Source organism: Coenobita brevimanus, chromosome 18, assembly GCF_032717465.1.
Source record: "Coenobita brevimanus isolate Jiangsu-jjx chromosome 18, ASM3271746v2, whole genome shotgun sequence".
Taxonomy (NCBI): domain Eukaryota; kingdom Metazoa; phylum Arthropoda; class Malacostraca; order Decapoda; family Coenobitidae; genus Coenobita; species Coenobita brevimanus.
Genome location: NC_136971.1, coordinates 3,275,062 through 3,293,960, shown reverse-complemented (window position 1 = coordinate 3,293,960; position 18,899 = coordinate 3,275,062). Strand labels below are relative to the sequence as shown.

At 45.7% G+C, this 18,899-nt stretch overlaps 1 protein-coding gene across 1 annotated transcript in view; it reads left to right on the top strand.

Moving 5' to 3' along the window:
* Positions 1-15,581: 15,581 nt before the first annotated feature.
* LOC145391349 (nephrin-like) overlaps positions 15,582-18,899 on the top strand; it is a 103,739-nt gene continuing 100,421 nt past the window's right edge. The window contains exon 1 of the mRNA XM_080265947.1: positions 15,582-15,635. Within this exon, the coding sequence (XP_080122073.1) occupies positions 15,582-15,635 (54 nt within the window). The remainder of the gene's footprint in view (positions 15,636-18,899) is intronic.

Here is an 18,899-nt window from a genome sequence, read left to right as displayed (position 1 = left end):
CCAACTTATTTCCCCTCTTCTCCCACCCCTCAGGTTTTCCTCTTGTCCATCCAGTCCCTCTCTTTCCCCTCCCCACTCCCTCTCCCCTCCAATTCTACCTTCTCCCCTCACCCTGACATCTCTCTCTTCTAACCTCACCTTTCTTCATTTCTTCTTACAATCTTGTTTTTTTTTTCTTTTTAACCCCCTTTTCCTTCCCCTTTCCCCCTTCTCCATCATCCCTCTCCCTTTTTCTCTCACACCTCTCCCCTTTCCCCCCCTCTCCTCCTCTTCCCCCTTTCCCACTACCCTTCCTCTCCTCTCCTACCCCACTGCTTCTTCCAACCGCTGCCCATTTCTCCTTTTTCCCCTCCCCAGTCCTCCCCTCCTTCCCCCCCTCTCTTCCCCTCCCCCCGCCCCCTCATTAAAAACCATGGCGTCACTCCCAGGCTCTCCCACGGTTCTCCTTTTTTCTTTTTTTTTACTTTTTTTTTCTCTTCCTCATTCCGTCTCTCTCTCTCTCTCTCTCTCTCTCTCTCTCTCTTCCCCCACATCATTCCGTCACTCGTTCTTCCCTACCATTTTTTTTTTCATTCACTTTTTTCTTCATTTTTCCCTCATTATTTCCGTTTCCAGTATTTTTCCTCTGATTCTTTTCCCCTTCGTAATTCTCTTTCTTTTTCTTTAGCTGATTTTTTTTTTTTTTTCGTTTTTCCCCGGTCTTTATTTTTTAAAAACTTTCTTCTGTTAATATTTTCTAGTAATAATTCATTTCATTAGTTATTCCTGTTTTTTCTTTCCTTTTTCTTTTTTCCCCTAATTTTTTTCTTTTTTCCACCTGCATATTTTTTTTTATTCGTGTATATTTTTTGCTTTATTTTCCTCTTTATTTTCCATTCGTTGTTCTCTGGTGCATTTTTTTTTTTCTCCTTTGTTGCTTTTTATTCCATGTTTTTATCGTCTTCATTTTTTTTATTTATTTTTAGTTACTTTTGTTACATTTTCTTTTCTTCCTGTTTATTTTTATTTTTTTCAGTTTTCATTTCCATCATTCATTTTTTACCTTGTTTTCCTTTCATCCTGGTCATTTCATTTTCCATCCCTCCAGCAGTTTCTCTTCACATCCACCCTCGTTTCCCTCACTTCCATATACTCCCTTCACTTTCCCTCACATCCCCCTCCTCACTCCCCTCACATCCCCCTCACTCCTTTATTCCTCTCACTTCCTTCATTCCATTAACTCCCCCTCATTACTCCTGCTTCCCCTCGTAACCCTCACTTCCCCTGGTACCCCTCACTTCCCCTCATGCTCCTCAGTTCCTCCTCATTCCCCTCACGTCCCTCATTCCCCTAACTATCCCCGTCACTCTCCTTCCCCACCTCTCACCCTTCCACTCCTCTCACCCTCTTTCCCACTCACCCTGTCACACACTACCTCTCACCCCTACTCACATCTCACACACCCTTTCTTTCTCATCTCATTCACATCCCCTCACCCGTCCATCATATTCCCCTGGCCCCCATTCTCCCCTCAGACACTCCCTCTTTCTCCCTTCCCTCTTTTTCATCCCCATTTTTCGTCCCATAATAGTTTGTCCCCATTACATATATATATATATATATATATATATATATATATATATATATATATATATATATATATATATATATATATATATATATATTTTTCTGGGGGGGATGATTGTCTTCCATTAATAGTAACAAAAATATTGGTAGCGTATACATAACTTTTAGAAATACTCGTTGTACATACATACATACATACATTAATACATATACTTAGGCTTCACGGGCATACATATATCCCCACCCCCCCCCCCTCCTCCACCCTCTTCCCCTCCTCACCCCTACCCCCCACACTCATTCTAAATACCCCACGCACACACGCTCATACATAAAACAAGAGAGAGAGAGAGAGAGAGAGAGAGAATCCTCCACTCATCCACCTCGCCATCCCTCACTCTTCTCCCTGCCCTCCTCTCTCCACCCCATCCCTCCCCTCCACTCCCCAAGAACTGTCCATCCACACTCACACACATCATCTCCCCCCCCCCCGTCTCTCTCTCTCTCTCTCTCTCTCTCTCTCTCTCTCACACACACACACACACACACACACACACACACACACACACACACACACACACACACACACACACACACACACACACACACACACACCAATCCTCCCTCACAAATACTCACTCTTTATAACCTCCCACCCATACACTCTGTCCATTACTGCCAACCCTTCCAAATCCTAAGCCCCTCTCCACCACCCCACCCATCCCTCACCCCCCATCCACCTATACACCCCTCTCACCCCATCCACCCACCCCATCCTCTCTCCTCACCCCTCCCCATGCCACACACCCCCACACTCACTAAATACCCACACCCACATCACGGCCGGATTGTCTCGTTCAAATGAGTAATGAGTGACGTGGAAAGTTTGAGAGTAATTGTGTGTGTGTGTGTGTGTTTTTTTTTTGGTTCCTTGTTGACGAACGGGGAGAAATTAACATATAAACGATTCCATATTGCATTTCCGAGGCTGGGTGAGGGATGGTGTGTCTTGGGAGAGAGAGAGAGAGAGAGAGAGAGAGAGGATGAAGGTAATGGTGAGGTGTTTTTAAGAGAAGTAAAAAGGAGAAGAGGAAGTGGGATGGGATATAACAGAAGAGGGAAAAAAGAGAAAGAGAAGCAGGATAGGAGATGAGGGAAAAATGAGGCATGATTAAGTCAGAAGTGAAGGATTTTGGATTGACAGAACTATTTTGGAACCATCCACGTATTTAATTTATTTAGTCCATTTGGTCTGCAAGTTTTTCCCCATCCATGTAACTGCTACCCAACCTAATGCCTTTTTTCCTTCCTTCGTTTCTTCCTTCTTTCTTTCATTCCTTCCTTCCTCCCTACTTTTCTCTCTTCTTTCCTCCTGTCCTCTCATCTCAACTTTTTCCCTCCTTCCCTCCCTCCCTCCTTCCCACTTACCTACCCATCTACCTATCTACCCACCCACTCACCTGTCTGACAGCTTACTAATTAGCATTCCTGCGTTTCCACTCACCTGTCGCGTCTACTTGCATACCTGCCTTCCTTTTCCTTCGCCCACCAAACTTTCTACCTACCTGCTTACATATTTCCTCTCTCCCTGTCCCTCCCTCACGCTCTTCTTCACCCACCCACTCATCATTCTTCTGTCTCCCTTCTTCACCCTCTCAACCCTCCACCCTCACTCCCTATACCGCATTGACTTTACCCTTCCCTCACTCACTCCACCTCCCTCCCACACCTTTTCTCTCTCCCTTTTCCTCCCTCTCTCCCTCCCTCACCATCCGGTCTCACTCGTGTCAGGATATCCAGCGCTACTTAAAACGAAGGAGATGGACGCCTCCTCAAGAGTATTAAGTCATGCATTGAAATTCAAACGCTTATCTCGCTACTGCCGTGCCACGTGGATAGCACAGGTGTACGTAGACGTGAGAGAGAGAGAGAGAGAGAGAGAGAGAGAGAGAGAGAGAGAGAGAGAGAGAGAGAGAGAGAGAGAGAAACACTGATCGAATATGGAAATGGGAATATAAGAATGACGGACGAAGAAATATATAGATGCCGAGAGAGAGAGAGAGAGAGGAAGAGAGAGAGAGAGAGAGAGTGAGTTTAGATGCCTTTTGTGTTCCGTGTTTGCCAGTTAATGTTGCGTTGTTTCGCGAGTTTGGTTGTTGTTGTTGTTGTTGTTCTTGTTCTTGTTTGAGTTGCCATGACTTACCTTTGTTTTATTTTGTCATTTTTTTTTTTCCAAGTTTCGTTTCAATTGTCGTCTTTATATTTCATTTTTGTTAATGTTTTTCTTCACTTATTTTTCAGTTACTGGGTTTGTTTTAGTTGCTTTTGCCTGGGTGTTTTTCTTTGTAAAAGTCTGCACATCCTCTCCCCTCACATGTTTTTCAATCCGGGCATTCCTCTCTCTCTCTCTCTCTCTCTCTCTCTCTCTCTCTCTCTCTCTCTCTCTCTCTCTCTCTCTCTCACACACACCTACGTATCCCCCAGTCCATGTGTTTACATTTATATCGACTCTCTCTCTCTCTCTCTCTCTCTCTCTCTCTCTCTCTCTCTCTCTCTCTCTCTCACACCTACGTATCCCCCAGTCCATGTGTTTACATTTATATCGACTTCTCTCTCTCTCTCTCCTCCCTCCCTCTCTCTCTCTCTCTCTCTCTCTCTCTCTCTCTCTCTCTCTCTCATACATATTCCTAGGACGAACTGAAGCTGAAGCGGCAGAATAGTGACAGGAGAAAGTTTATACACCGAGGGAAGGAATGTATGTTGGAGAGAGAGAGAGAGAGGGAGGGAGGGAGGGAGGGAGAGAGAGAGAGAGAGAGAGTACAGTATAGACGAACAGACGGTCAGACGTGGGTTGATAAATAAGGGGCAGATTTAAGATAATGTTATGTAGATTCTTAATTGGATACAAAGGGAAACACACACACACACACACACACACACACACACACACACACACACACACACACACAGGATATGCGTAATTAATTCCCCCTCGTGTACGCTGACGTCTTGCATAATAATTCATATATTTATTGGTCTCTCTCTCTCTCTCTCTCTCTCTCTCTCGGGTCTTCCAGGCGAGCATTCCAATAAAATTTTCACGTCCAGCGATGTTGACGCAGAGAAGGCTGTCAGCGTGGAAAATTTTGGAGTCTTGAAAAAAAAAAAAAAATACTATGGATTCGGATTTTCGAAGATGCTTCAGTGGGGAGGTTTTCAATTTTGGACCTCCCCCCCTCCTGGATTTTTTTTTTTTTTTTTTTTTTTTTTTTTTTTTTTTGAGTGTGGGGCAGGGTTGTTTCTGGGGCAGATTAACTCGTGCGATTTTCAGCGACTTGTCTTGATTTTCCTTATGTCTGGTTTTCCTTCCTGCTTTGTTTATTTCCTGGTTGCTTCTTTTCCTGCTGGCTTCTCTGTTTGCTTTCCTTTCTTCCTGATTTCCTTCCTTCCTTAAATCCTTCCTTCATTCCATCCTTCCTTCCTTCCTTCCTTCCTTCCTTTCTTTTTTCTTTCTTTCTTTTTTCTTTCTTTTTTTCTTTCTTTGTTTCTTTCTCTTCCTTCCTTCCTTCCTTCCGTCTCATCTGACTTCCTGTTTGCGTTTCGTGCACTGTATTTCACCGAATAGAGGACGTGCATGTAGCGATAGAGCATTATAGAGGCGTGGATATAACGAAAGAGCATTATAGAGGCGTAGATATAACGAAAGAGCATTATAGAGGACATAGATATAACGAAAGAGCATTATAGAGGACATAGATATAACGAAAGAGCATTATAGAGAGCGTGAATATAACGAAAGAGCATTATAGAGGCGTGGATATAACGAAAGAGCATTATAGAGGCGTGGATATAACGAAAGAGCATTGTAGAGAGCGTGGATATAACGAAAGAGCATTATTGAGGCGTAGATATAACGAAAGAGCATTGCAGAGATCTTGAATATAACGAAAGAGCATTGTAGAGAGCGTGGATATAACGAAAGAGCACTATAGAGGCGTGGATATAACGAAATACATTATAGAGGCGTGGATATAACGAAATGCGCTCTGTGGGTCGGTAATGACAACAGAAGGACCAAAATACGAGATGTGGAGCGCCAAGCCAAGGAATTTTGAAGCCGTAAAGTGCCATTATTGGTGGTTTGTGGCGGTGGTGGTGGTGGTGGTGTGGTGGAGAGAGAGAGAGAGAGAGAGAGAAAGAGAGAGAGAGAGATCAGTTGATAGATAGATAGGAAAATGAATAAATAAATAGACATAGAAAGAGAGACACAGAGAAGCAGGGAAAGAGGAAAAATTGAGAGTAAGAGGAAGACTGTGGAGAAATGGGAACTGTGAAGGAAAGAAAAAATAAATGAAAAAAGAGAAAATGGTGTAAAGAGGAGGAAAAGAAGAGAAAGAGAGGAAGGAAAGACTGAGGCTGGGAAGAGAGAAAGGAAAGAGGGGAAAGGACTTATCTCAGAATAGTTGTATGTTAGTGAGGGGAGATTGTGTGTGTGTATGTGTGTGTGTGTGTGTGAGAGAGAGAGAGAGAGAGAGCTTGCGTGGGAGTGAGATGCGAGACAAGGTGGCTACGGAAACGAGAAGCAGAGGCTGGTGAGGCAAGGGTTAGGTTAGGCAGGGGTTGGGTTCGGCTGGGGTTGGTGAGGCAGGGTTGGGTTGGGTAGGGGTGGTGCGGCACGAGGTAAGTGAGGTAGAATGTAAATAAGATTGAACGGGTTGGATAACGCAGGGGGTGGGTTAGGCAGGGGTTGGTGAGGCAGGGTTGGGTTAGGTAAGGGTGGTGGTGGCAGAGGTAAATGAGGTAGAGTATCAGTGAGAGATTGTAGGTGAGGCAGGGGTTAATGTGGCAGGGGTGAGAGAGGCAGGGGAGACAGATGGAGATGGGTGAGGTGGAGAACAAAGGCAGGCAGAGAAAAAATGTGTGTGTGTGTGTGTGTGTGTGTGTGTGTGTGTGTGTGTGTATCTGTGTGTGTGTGTGTGTGTGTGTGTGTGTGTGTGTGTGTGTGTGTGTGTGTGTGTGTATCTGTGTGTGTGTGTTTTTTCAAGGTATTCAATGTTATCTCCAAAAATTTCCCTTTACTAGAAACTACCATTGAAATCGAATATCATAACCATCTCCTCCACTTCACTTGGCTACGCTTTCCCCACTTCACTTTCTGTCCCCTGAAGTGACTCCCCCCTCCCCCCCGTCAGTCCCCTCCCCCCTTCACGCTGCAGCCCCCTCCGCCTTCACATCCCCCTGAGCATTCCCCCCCCCTGTTGAAGTAGGCAACGGGGGCCGACTTGCTGTAATTTCACGTATTTTTGTCGACTTGGCGAAAATATAGCATAGGTGACTATGTATCTCTCTCTCTCTCTCTCTCTCTCTCTCTCTCTCTCTCTCTCTCGTCGAGGGGTAATGACAGAAATGAAATGCATAATGGTATTCATATATGCATAATTATTTTCAACCTTGTCATTTTGCACAATATTAATGGCTACTCATTGACAATTATAATTACTAGCAGAGTACTCAACACTGCCGCAGCCACCACCATTACCACCCTTACTACCACCATTACCACCACTACTACCACCATTACCACTGTTACTCTACCACCTTTACCACAGTCAACACCACGGCTACCACCACTGCCACTGTACGCTGCCACCCTTCCCCTAGTCACCACCACTGCCACCACCACTACCAATATTGCAGCTGTTAATGAATAATAATGAAATCTCTATAGCAACAAAATCAACAGTATCCAAACACTTGAACATGTCAGTTATTAATTCAATCACATGAACAGTAATAACGACAATAACATCCCTGTAGAAAGAACATCAGCTATAACAATTTCCACTACTTTGTAACCACTACCACGACTGATACTACTATTACCATCACCATGACTACTGCCAGCACCACCACTACTACCCTCAGTCGCAAGCAGTATCTACCAGACAACTACTACTATTGCCCTCAACCACCACCACAACAACCACCATCACAAACACGTTCACCACCACCACAACCATAGCCAATATCACCACCACTTTCACCACCACCACCACCACCATCCCCACAACCACAACAACCCACACAACCACAACCACCACCAACTCCCTTCCAGCCACCCTCACTACCACCCACCACCCCATTACGCCGGACCTCTACCATTCCCATCGGCACTACCATTAACACGATGGTGCGAGGTGACCATTGGATGCCCCCCCTCCCCCATTACCCTCCCCCCACCCGCCCCCTCCCCTTCCCCCCCTGGATGTGTTTTTCTGACCATTGTTCCTCTCTAGTTCTTTATTTCATTTTATTTTCCTTCATTTCTTCTTTGTCTTCTTCATTATCTTTTATGCTCTTGTCATTTCAGTGTTAATTTTGTTTTTATTTCCACCTCCTTTATTTATTCTTTATTTCATACTCTGTCATCCGTCATTTATTGTTTCATTTTCTTTACTTCATTTATTTTTTATATATTTCTCTCCCTTCTTTCATTTTCAGGTTTTCCTTTCATTATTCTCCTTATCTTCTGGCTTCATTTATTCATTTACCATATTCCCCTTCCTTTTCAATTATCAGTTTTATTATCTCTTTCCTTCCTTGATAGTCTGTTAGTTATCTTCCTTTATTCATGTCCCTTAGTTCCTCAATTCATGTCTTTCATTTTTATTCGTTATTCATCGTTCGTATTTCAGTATTTCCTCCTCCTTTTTTCCTTCTCCCTTTTTTTTTATTGTCTTCTTTAATATGTCTCTTCTTATTTTGTTTCCTTCAGTCTTTCATTTTCCTTATTTCCTCTGCTTTCATCTGTCTGTACCATTTTTATTTTATTTTTTCCTTTGTACTCATTTTTCTGCTTTTCATTTCCATTTTTTTGTGTGTTCTCTCTCTTATTCTCTGTATTCATTTCCACATCTATCTCCGGTGTTATTCTCTTTCTCTCTCTGTCATATATCCCTTCTCTCTTTCTTCTTCTATCCCCCTTCCTCTCTCTTTTCTCCCTCCTCCCGCCCCACCCCCTTAGCCTCCCCCTCTTCTCCTCTCGAATATCATGAGGACAAACTGACACTCGTATCCTCCCCATGCCCCTCCCCCCACAACAGTCCTCCCCTACCCCTTCCCCTCTCCCCTTCCCGGTTCGCCCCTCCCCCTTCCCCCCCTCCACAGTCCCCAACCCCTTCCCCTCTCCCCTCCGCAGGCCTTCACTATCCCTTCCCCCTTCCAAAGTTCTACCCTCCCCTCTCCATAGTCCTCCCCCCTCCCTTCTCCTCCCCTCCCACAGTCCTCCCCCACCCCTTCCCCTCCCCCCTCGTGTCAGTGCCATGTGATGTTGGTACGTACCCTCCTAACTCCCTCTCTTCTCTTTCGTCCCCGCCCTTTCCTTTCCTTTCCTCCCTTCTTCCTCCCTTCTTCCTCCTTTCCATTCGACCCTTCCCTTCCTTTCCCCTTTTTCTTTCCCTTTCCCCTCCTTTCCCCATTTTCTTTCCCTTTCCCCTTTCGCTGCCCTCCCCTTTTCCCTCCCCTCCCCCTTTCCCTCCCCTCCCCCTTTCCCCCATCCTTTCTCCCTTCCCCTTCCTCCTCCATCCTCTGTCCCTTCCTCCCTCCTCCTCCCCTCGTGTCTCCACCCTCTCTCCTCTCCTTCTTTCACTCCCCTTCTTTCTTTCTTCCCTCCTCATCCCCTTTCCTCTCCACTCCTCCTTTCCCCTCCCCATCCTCTCCCCTCTCTCCTACACACCATAACCAGATGACCCCCTTCCTTGTCATCTAATGCCTCTCCTCCCCCTCTTCCCCCCTTTGCCTCACTCTCCCTTCCTCTCCCTTGTTTCTCTGTTGCCTCATTTCCCCTCCTCCTCCCACTCCCTCCCTCGTCTCTTACTCACCACGTGGCATTTCCTCTCATTTCTTCCCTGTCCTTCATTTTTTTATTCATCTCATTATTGTTTATGCCCAACTTCTTATCTTTTATTGTTTTCTTATTCTTTCCATTTATCTTTTCTTAATCTTTCTCCTTCCTTATCAATGTCTTTATTTTTCTTCCTTCTTCATTATCTGTGTTTCCTGTCTTCCTTCTTTCTCCCTAAGTGTCCTTCGTAGCTCCGTCATGTGTATGTCTTTACTTTTAGCTATCCTTCCTTCCTTCATCCCATCACCTCACAACCAGTCCTACCAACACCATCAGAACAGCCACCACTACCATCACTGCTACCGCCACATCTACCACCGGCACGACTACTACTACAACCACTTCCATCACCATCACTACAACCACCTCACCCACCACCATCACTACAACCACCTCACCCACCACCATCACTACAACCACTCCCACCACCATCACTACAACCACCACACCCACCACCATCACTACAACCACCTCACCCACCATCATCACTACAACCACCACCACCACCACCACCACCATATCACTCCATCCTTACTTTGCAATCCTTTTTATAGTGTAATATTTTTAGTTGCTTGGTTCCTGTAGCCATATCCTGCCCTACAAGAAACAGCCTCGTTAAGAAGAACCAGTAGATTTGTTGGTGTTTACTTTCCTTTGTATTCCTTTGTATCATTTCATCATCATCATCATCATCATTACCATCATCATCATCATTACCATCATCATCATCATCATCATCATCATCATCATCATCATCATCCCCCCCTCAATCTTCAGTCCCCATACAGGCCTTTTCATTATATTTTCCTCCTCCTCCTCCTCCTCCTCCTCCTCGTGTCTTCATCCCCTGTCCTGTTCTTCCATCAATTTTCTTCCATTTTCTCCCATTCATCTCTTCCACTTCAGCCCATCCATCCTCACATTCTTCCTTTCCACCCCCTTTCTTCTTCTTCCCGGCTCCCTTCTCTTCTCTCCCTTTCTCCTCTCGCCTCCTCTTCGTCACCCATACTCCACTTCCACTTCTTTTTCCCTTGCCATTATATTCTCTTACTCTCCCCTTCTCTCTCTTATTGCACCATCCCCCACTGTTCTACTTTTTTTTTTCATTCTCTATACATATGTTTGCATGTTTGCCTCTCCACCATTATTTTATTTATTTGTGTCTGTCTTTATATTCTCTCTCTCTCTCTCTCTCTCTCTCTCTCTCTCTCTCTCTCTCTCTCTCTCTCTCTCTCTCGGGTCATTTTTCACACCCACCGCTATCTTTCCCCTCCTCTCATCATTCTTTCCCCCTCTGTTCCCAATGCCACCTGCTCACTGCCTTTCCCCTCTCCCCTCCTCCCTGTTGTCCACTCAGCCCCTCTCATCTGCCCTTCCCTCTACCCTCTTGCGTCTTTTCTCCCCTCCTCTCCCCTTCCTTCTCCCCTCCTTACCTTCTCCCCTCCACTCTTCTCTCCCCCGTCCCCCCCCTTCTCCCCTCCTTTCCCCCTCTTTTTCCACCCTCCCACACTTTTACCACTCCTCATCGCCTCCCCTCGTCCTATACTTCTCCTCTGTCTGACTCCTTCCCCTCATCCTTTCCTTTAGCCATTCATTTTCACCTCTCTAGAACCTGTCCCTATGATTTTTAGATCTGCAAACGCTCACCCCACTCATACACCCTTTCTGCGCGGCTGTCCCTGCCTTATGACCCAGATAAATTACATTAGTTATACCTGAGTTATATTTACTCCATAACAGATAGTTTCGATGGGACCAATTTATCTGTTGTTGTTTGCTGTCCTTTGTACTCCATTGTATCCCTTTGTACTGTCACCTCTTATGTACCTCTTCTGTCGCCGTTTCCTCTCCTCTGTACTCTTCTTTGCTCCCTTTCTGAAACCATTACCCTCTCTGTTTCCTCACACCCACCTTTTACCCTTACTGTTTCCCTTGATTCCCCTTCCTGAAACCCCTCATTTGTTATTCAGCCTTGCACCTTTCCCCTCTTTTATTCATTTCCCCACCATTATTCATTTTTCCTGCACCTTTATTCGCTTTCATCCTCATTCCCTCTCCTTTATTCACCCTAACGTTCCCCATTCTTGTTTACGTCTTTTGTTTATGGCTATTATTTCTCCTGTCACTTCCTTTATTCACTCCAGCATCCCCTTCCTTTATGCACTCCAATTGTTTATGTATTCCCTTGTTTTCATTCACCCCCTTTATTCATTCCAGCACCCTCTCTTTACAATAGCCTCCTCTTTCTCCCATCCTCGTCCTCTCCTTCCATCGTCCTCTCCCTCCCTCGTCCTCTCCCTCCATCGTCCTCTCCCTCCATTCTTCATCCTACCCTACCTCATCCTGTGTTTTGTATTCTGTGATGGCGGCATTTTTCAGAATTGTAGATTAGAAATGGAATAGATTATAGTATTTTTCCTTCCCTGTCACGAGCAAAAGTTTCCTTGGCCTTTTCAAATAGATGTTGTGCTTTTTCTTACTTTTTCCTGCCGGGGGGAGTAGTGGGTGATGAGAGCCTTGTTTTTTATCTCTTTTTCTCTCGCTTCCATTTTCTTCTATTACGTTCCTCTTGCTGCGGCTCCAGGTTCATTTGAAAAGTGAACCCAGGGGATTGCAGGCTTAAATTGCGCTCCATCTGTGCTGCCCCATCCTTGTTTAAGATCGGAAAGTAGTTGAGGGACGTTTTTATAAATTAGATTTCATGTGGGATTAGTTGTAGGCTAATAGATTCTCTCTCTCTCTCTCTCTCTCTCTCTCTCTCTCTCTCTCTCTCTCTCTCTCTCTCTCCATTTTTTAGGTGGTATATGCACAATGAGGGAAATACAAAACAGTGATGTAGCAGTAGAATCTTTCTCTTGTTTCCTGTTTGCTTTCCTTTGTATTCCTTTGTACTCCTCTTACACTGACCCCCCCCCCCTTATTCTCCCTCTTGTGCAGCCCCTCTGCCCCCCCCCCCGCCCTCCTGTGCACCTGACCCCTGGAGTGGGCGTGAGGTGTCAGGTGTCGGTTGGCCAGAGGATCTACGCCCCCCTACTGATCCCTGACACCACTCCCCCATCCCCCCGTTGACTCCCCTCACTCCCCTCACCACACCCCTCATACCTCCCTCGCTCCCCTCCCGTCATGTACCCTCACTGTACACAACCACCATCTTGTCTCCCCATACTTCCCTCACCACAACCCTCTCCCTGCCTCTCCTCTCCTCTTCTTTGGCCTCCTCATTACAATTCCCCTCTCCTTGCGTTCCCTTACCACACCTCCCATTAGCACTTATCCCATGCCCTGCCTTCCCTCTTCTTTTGTCCCCTCACTGCAACCCCCTCCCCTCACCCCACTGCGCCTTACCGTACATCCCCTCCCCTCACCCCACTGCGCCTTACCGTACATCCCCTCCCCTCATCTCACCCCACCCACTAGATCACCACAGCAGGGGGAGGGGGAGGGGGAAGGGGAAGGGGAGGGGGAGCGACCACAGCCTTACACCCGTACAGAGAGACCCCCAAGCCTCCCTCTCCCAACCCTTTTAGTCTCATTTTACGACATGCTAGAGTGCTTGGGTCCTTTTTCTTTCTTATCCCCTCAGATTATACAGTACACTGTGTAATTATGCTTATTACTCCATCTCCGTAAACATTGGGTCTGAAAACTTAATACCCAGATTTAATTGATCGGCTGCCTGAATGTTGAAGGCCAGGTCGATGAGCATATGAGTGTGTGGGCCAATTTCACAAGGTACCCAATTGATTGCTGTTGTAATTGGGTGAGAAATAGGAATTGGATGATTGCGCTGAGTACTTGCTTAAGCTTTTGTGCAGGGTGTTGTGTGGATTTCGGGACATGATTTTACGGTATATTCTTCAGTAATTTTAATACTTTGCGAACAGATTAACGCGTCTAAATAAATACCGGTACATACCTAATACTCGTAAGTGGTCCGCCTACTGATATGCTGCCTTCAGTATTGTGCAGTGGACTCTCCCAGTGCAACTAGTACCGAACCAACGGGCGAATCCATTCCACATTACTGATTGGAGGGAATCAACAGCTGGGTCATGTAGTAGGTGTGCCGTGTTTAAAATATGCGGCCTTATTTAAACAGTAGAATATTAATTACTAAGTCATGTAACCTTTTCCCGAAGTCTGGCTTACTTCATGGTACACCCTTTTTATCAAGGTGTTGGGGACGTGGATGGAACACCTGATAGTTCTGCAGTTCGTTAGCTGTTGATATTAGGGGTGGGAAAAGAGAAAACAGCATAACTTAACATGCAAGAGTCCCCCCGCGACTCACAGTTGCCTTAAGATTATTTCTAATCCTTCCCTATCCATCCCAGGCCAGTCCAGTCCAACTCAGGAAATCACTGCAGAACACTGAACAACACAATACACTACACTATCCAACCTCCCCTGCTTTATCCACTGTCCTTGGGGGAAGCAGTCTAGGTATATAGATAGATAGATACATTGATTTACTTTAATTTACTTTCTTCTACTGTGCTGTACTCTGCTCTGCTTTACTCTCTGCTCTGCCCTACCCCACCCCTCCCTTGGAACCAGATAACCGAGGTAAAGTTACAGGGTGTCAGGGTTGAGCTAATTACACCCAAAGCCCTCCTTCCACTCTCTACAAATGAGCAGAGGGGTAGCATTTTACAAGTACCCCCCCTCTCCCCGCATCCCTACCCCTGAGCCCCCCACCCTTTCCCCTGCTCTCCTACTTCACCCATCATGCCCCTACCCCCGACCCCCTTGCCACTACCCCTACCCCTGTTCATATCTGTTCTCCCCTTTCCTACTTTTTTCTTTTTCATATCCTTTTCCTTTTGCTTTTCCCATTTTCTCATGCTCTCTCCATCTACTCTTTCCTCTCCTGTTTTTCCTTTCACTTTCTTTTCTCCTCTGTGTCTCTTCTCCTCCTCTCTCTGACTTCTCTTCTCCACCCTCTGTCTCTTCTCTTGTTTCTTATACCCTCCCCTCCTTTTTTCTCCAGCCTTTCCCATTCTCCTCCATTTGCTCTTTAGTACCATCATTCGCTATGTCTTCTTCCCTTCTCTTCCCCTTCGTAGTCTCCCCATCTCGTCCCTATTCTCTCCCTCTTCGTTATCCTCTCCCCATTTCTCCTTTAACCCCTATTCTTCCCCATTCTATCTCCCCTTTTTCCCCCCTTCCTCCTGAATTTCGCTCATTCACCCATGTATTTCACTTCTTCCTCGTCTCTACCTTGTCCTCCTTCCTCCTTCACCCTCCCTTTCCTCTCCTTGCCTCCTCATGCTCCTTCCCTCCCCTCCCCTCCTCTCCCTTCCAGCATCCTCTCTCACCAGTCTCCCCTTACCTTGTCACTGAGAGAAAAAAAATGATGAGGGGAAAATGGTTTGGTTTGGTTCCCCTCTTCCACAGCAGTCTCTCTCTCTCTCTCTCTCTCTCTCTCTCTCTCTCTCTCTCTCTCATTTCACAATTGCTGCTTAATATAGGCCAGTCAGTCAACGTCATTTATTTATTTATTTTTTTTTTATCATCCACTCTGAGATATTCTTTCATTTTTGTCCTCACTTTGGTCAGTAAATAAATCACCCCTTTAGGAATTTTTTTATTTTGTATTTTGTATTTTATGCTATACTTTTCCGAGCTCTTTGGAGAAATGGAAGACCATCATCATCACCATCATCATCATCATCATCATCATCATCGTCATCATCATAGCTTATATAACTCGTATTATTTTTATTATTGTTGTTATTATAACTGGTACTGTGCTTAATTATTCATCATATCCGCTTCGGCCTTTAACCTTTAGAGGGCAATGGCTTCCCCCCAGCTGATTAAAATTGGCAGGTTAATTATTCCCAGGTGAGGCCCTTGTCTATACGGCTAAGCCTCGACTCACATAGACTATATATTTCTTTGTTTCACATCATATAACTTATTCTCTTACTCATCACCACTCACGTCACACTCATCACCACTCACGTCACACTCATCACCACTCACGTCACACTCACTCATCACCACCTTCACCACCACTCTCTCATCACCACTCATTCATCACCATTCACCTATTCCCTCACTCATCACCACTCACCCATTCACCCCTCTCAGAAGACAATTGAAAGGTAAGATGAGCCGAGTGCATCTAAGCCGACCCGACCTGACCCCGGTTTACTCTCGAAAGGTCAGAGGTCAGGAGGAGAGGACGTGATACCTGATATGGGATCCTGAAATAGGCCTGTCTTGATTTTTGTTTTTCCTTGATTTGTTTTGATTCGGTGGTTGTGTTGATCTGAAATTAACTTTTTTTTTCCTTTATTTGCATACATGAAGTCAGCCTTTCTTGATTGTTGTTTTTGTTTGTTTGTTTGTTTTGTTATTTACGTAGGCTTTCTAACTTAATCCTTTCTTCTTTTTTATATTTACTGTTTTTTATAGACCTTTAAATAAGCCTCACCCACTCCTTCCCACTTATCCCTCTTCTCATTCTCACTCCTCCCACCTCTCGTTCCCACTTCCCCTGTCACTCCTTGCTCACCTCTTCTCCCGCTTAGTCACATTCACTCACTTCCTCTCTCCCACTCACTTCCCACTCATCTTCTATTCTTCCCACTCAGCTCCTTCCGTCTCACTGTAAACACACCTTCCAACCTTCATTTTCATTTCCAGTTTTCTCATTTCCCTCCCATTCACTCCTTCTCTCTCTCTCTCTCTCTCTCTCTCTCACACACACACACACACACACACACACACACACACACACACACACACACACACACACACCACCTCTTCCACACCCCTCTCCACCTCTTCCACACCCCACTCCACCTCTTCCACACCCCACTCCACCTCTTCCACACCCCTCTCCACCTCTTCCACACCCCACTCCACCGCCCCACTCAGCATGCCACCCACAGCGCCCGTGAAGAGAACATTTGGCCGCCAAGGATGTGGAAACCTTTTATTTTTTACATCCTCTAATGTGGCGGGTTTATACAGAGCAGGAAGAGAGCAGGAGGAGGAGGGGGAAGAGAGAGGAGGAGGAGGAGAGGGAAGAGAGAGAGGAGGAGGAAGAGAGGGGAAAAGAGAGGAGGAAGAGGAGGGGGCGGAAGAAGGTGATGGGAAAGAGAGAATACGAGTAGAATTTGAAGATGAAGAGGAGAGAGGAAGAAAGCGGGAGTGGAGGGAAAAACAAGAGGAGGAGGAGGAGGAGGGGTGAAAGAAGAGAGAGAATGGGGGAGGAAAAATGAGAGTGGACGTAGGAAAGAAGAGGAAGAGGGGAGGAAAGAAAATACGAGGGGAAAGAAAGAGGGGAAGAAAATCAGAAGACAAGGAAAAAGATTGAAGAGAAAGACAGGGAACATGAGGAGGAGGAGAGAGAGAGAAAAATAAAGAGTGGATTAGGAGAGAAGTGGAGACGAAAGAAGGAAATTGGAAAAAATGGAGGGAAAGAGACTGGAAATAGAGAAAGAATGAAGGAGAGAAAGAAGAAATTGAGAACAGAAGTTGCCAAAAAGAGAAAAAACGACTAGAAGGAAGGTGTGTGTGTGTGTGTGTGTGTGTGTGAGAGAGAGAGAGAGAGAGAGAGGAATACTGAACAAGAGAGAGGAAAGCAGAGGAGGAGGAGGAGAAAACGAGGGAGAATGGAGAGAAAAAGGAGGTGATGAGGAAGGAAGGAAGGAAGGAGAATATTAAGGAGGAAGAAAAAGGGTTATGGGACCTGAAGGAGGGAAGGAGGAAGGAGGAGGAGGTAGGATGGCTGCAGGTAGGAAAGAAAGGAATTAAGAAGTGAAGGAAGGAAGGAAGAGGGGGCGAAAGGGAAGAAGGGAATGTTAAGGAGGAGGAAGAATCTGAGGAATTAAGGAGGATGACGAAAAGAAGGAAGGGAGAAGAAAAGAAAGAAGGGATAAGATGGGAAGGAAAAAATAGGAAGAAATGGAAGAGAGTCTGGGAGTCAGATGGGGCAAGAAAGAAAGAAAAAGAAGGTGGAAAAAGGAAGAAAAAAGATAGGAAGGAAGGAAAGATAAAAGGAAAATTGAATGAAATGACACAAATTGGGAATAACAGAAAGAAATAGAGGAATAAGGAAGGAGGAGAGGAGAAAGGAATGATAGAAAAGATAAATGACAGGAGAGAGAAAGAAAGGAAAGAAGGAAGGGCGAGGAAGGGAAAAAAAAAAAAGCAAGGAAAAGAAACTGTAGAAAGGAGTACTACCAGAGAGAGAGAGAGAGAGAGAGAGAGAGAGAGTGGTGAGGACGAGGTAGGGAAAAGAAAAAGAATTGGAAGAATGTGAAAGCAAAGGAAAAACAGAAGAAAGGAGTTGGAAAAAATGCTACAAAGAGTCAAAGAAAAAACGAAAAAACAAGACAGGACAGGGGAGGAGGGACTGGGGAAAAGAAAGATGGAAATAGAAGAGAGAGAGAGAGAGAGGAAAAGGTAAGAAAAAAGTAGAAACACGAAAAGCGATAAAAGTATAAATGAAAGAGAGAGAGAGAGAGAGAGAGAGAGAGAGAGAGAGAGAGAGGAAATGAGATTTTTTTTTGCATGGAAAACTTGGATAAAAATTTAAATACATTTTGATTTTTGCAAGCAGAAAAAAAATATTGAAGCACTGAAGCCAAATCGAATATGCAAATTTTAACTGCTCATTAGAGAGAGAGAGAGAGAGAGAGAGAGAGAGAGAGAGAGAGAGAGAATTTGGCGAGTTTCCTGAGACGGGATGGCATGTCACCTGTCTAGGACACGCTCTCTGTCTGTCTGTCTCTCTCTCTCTCTCTCTCTCTCTCTCTCAACGTCCTATTCCCTTTTCATCCCTCTCCCTCTCCATCCTTCTTCCTCTCACTCTCTCCCCCTCTCACTTCCTCTCCCTCTCCCTCTCACTCCCTCTCAATTCCCGACCCTCTCCCTCCCCTTTCCCCCAACCCTCTTCAGCCCCTCCCTCCTCTTGTCTTTCACTGCCTCTTCCTCTCGTCACTCTCACTCCTCCTTTCCCTATCCCTCCTCCTCTCTCTATCCCTCCTTTCATTCTCACTCCTCTCTCCCCTCCCTTTCCCTTCCCTCCCCTCCTCTCCTCTCTTCCCCTTCCCTCCCCTCCTCTCCTCTCCTCTCCTCTCCTCACCTTCACTCCCCTCTCTTTCCCTCCCCTCTATCGTAAAGCGTAGAGCTCCGGCGGTCACACTGGCGGAGGTGAAATTCTTTGTTTTTTGTTAATTTGCTCCCCTTTAGGTTGTGGTGGTGGTGGTGAGGAGGAGGAGGAGGAGGAGGAGAAGAAGAAGAGGAGGAGAATGGAAGGAGGAGGAGGAGGAGGAAGAGAACGAGGAGGAGGAAGATTGGAGAGGAATGATGAGGATGTAATTGGTGATGTGTAGGTGGTGATGATTGTGATGATGCTGGTGATGATGATTGTGATGATGCTGGTGATGATGATTGTGATGAGGAGGTTGAGATG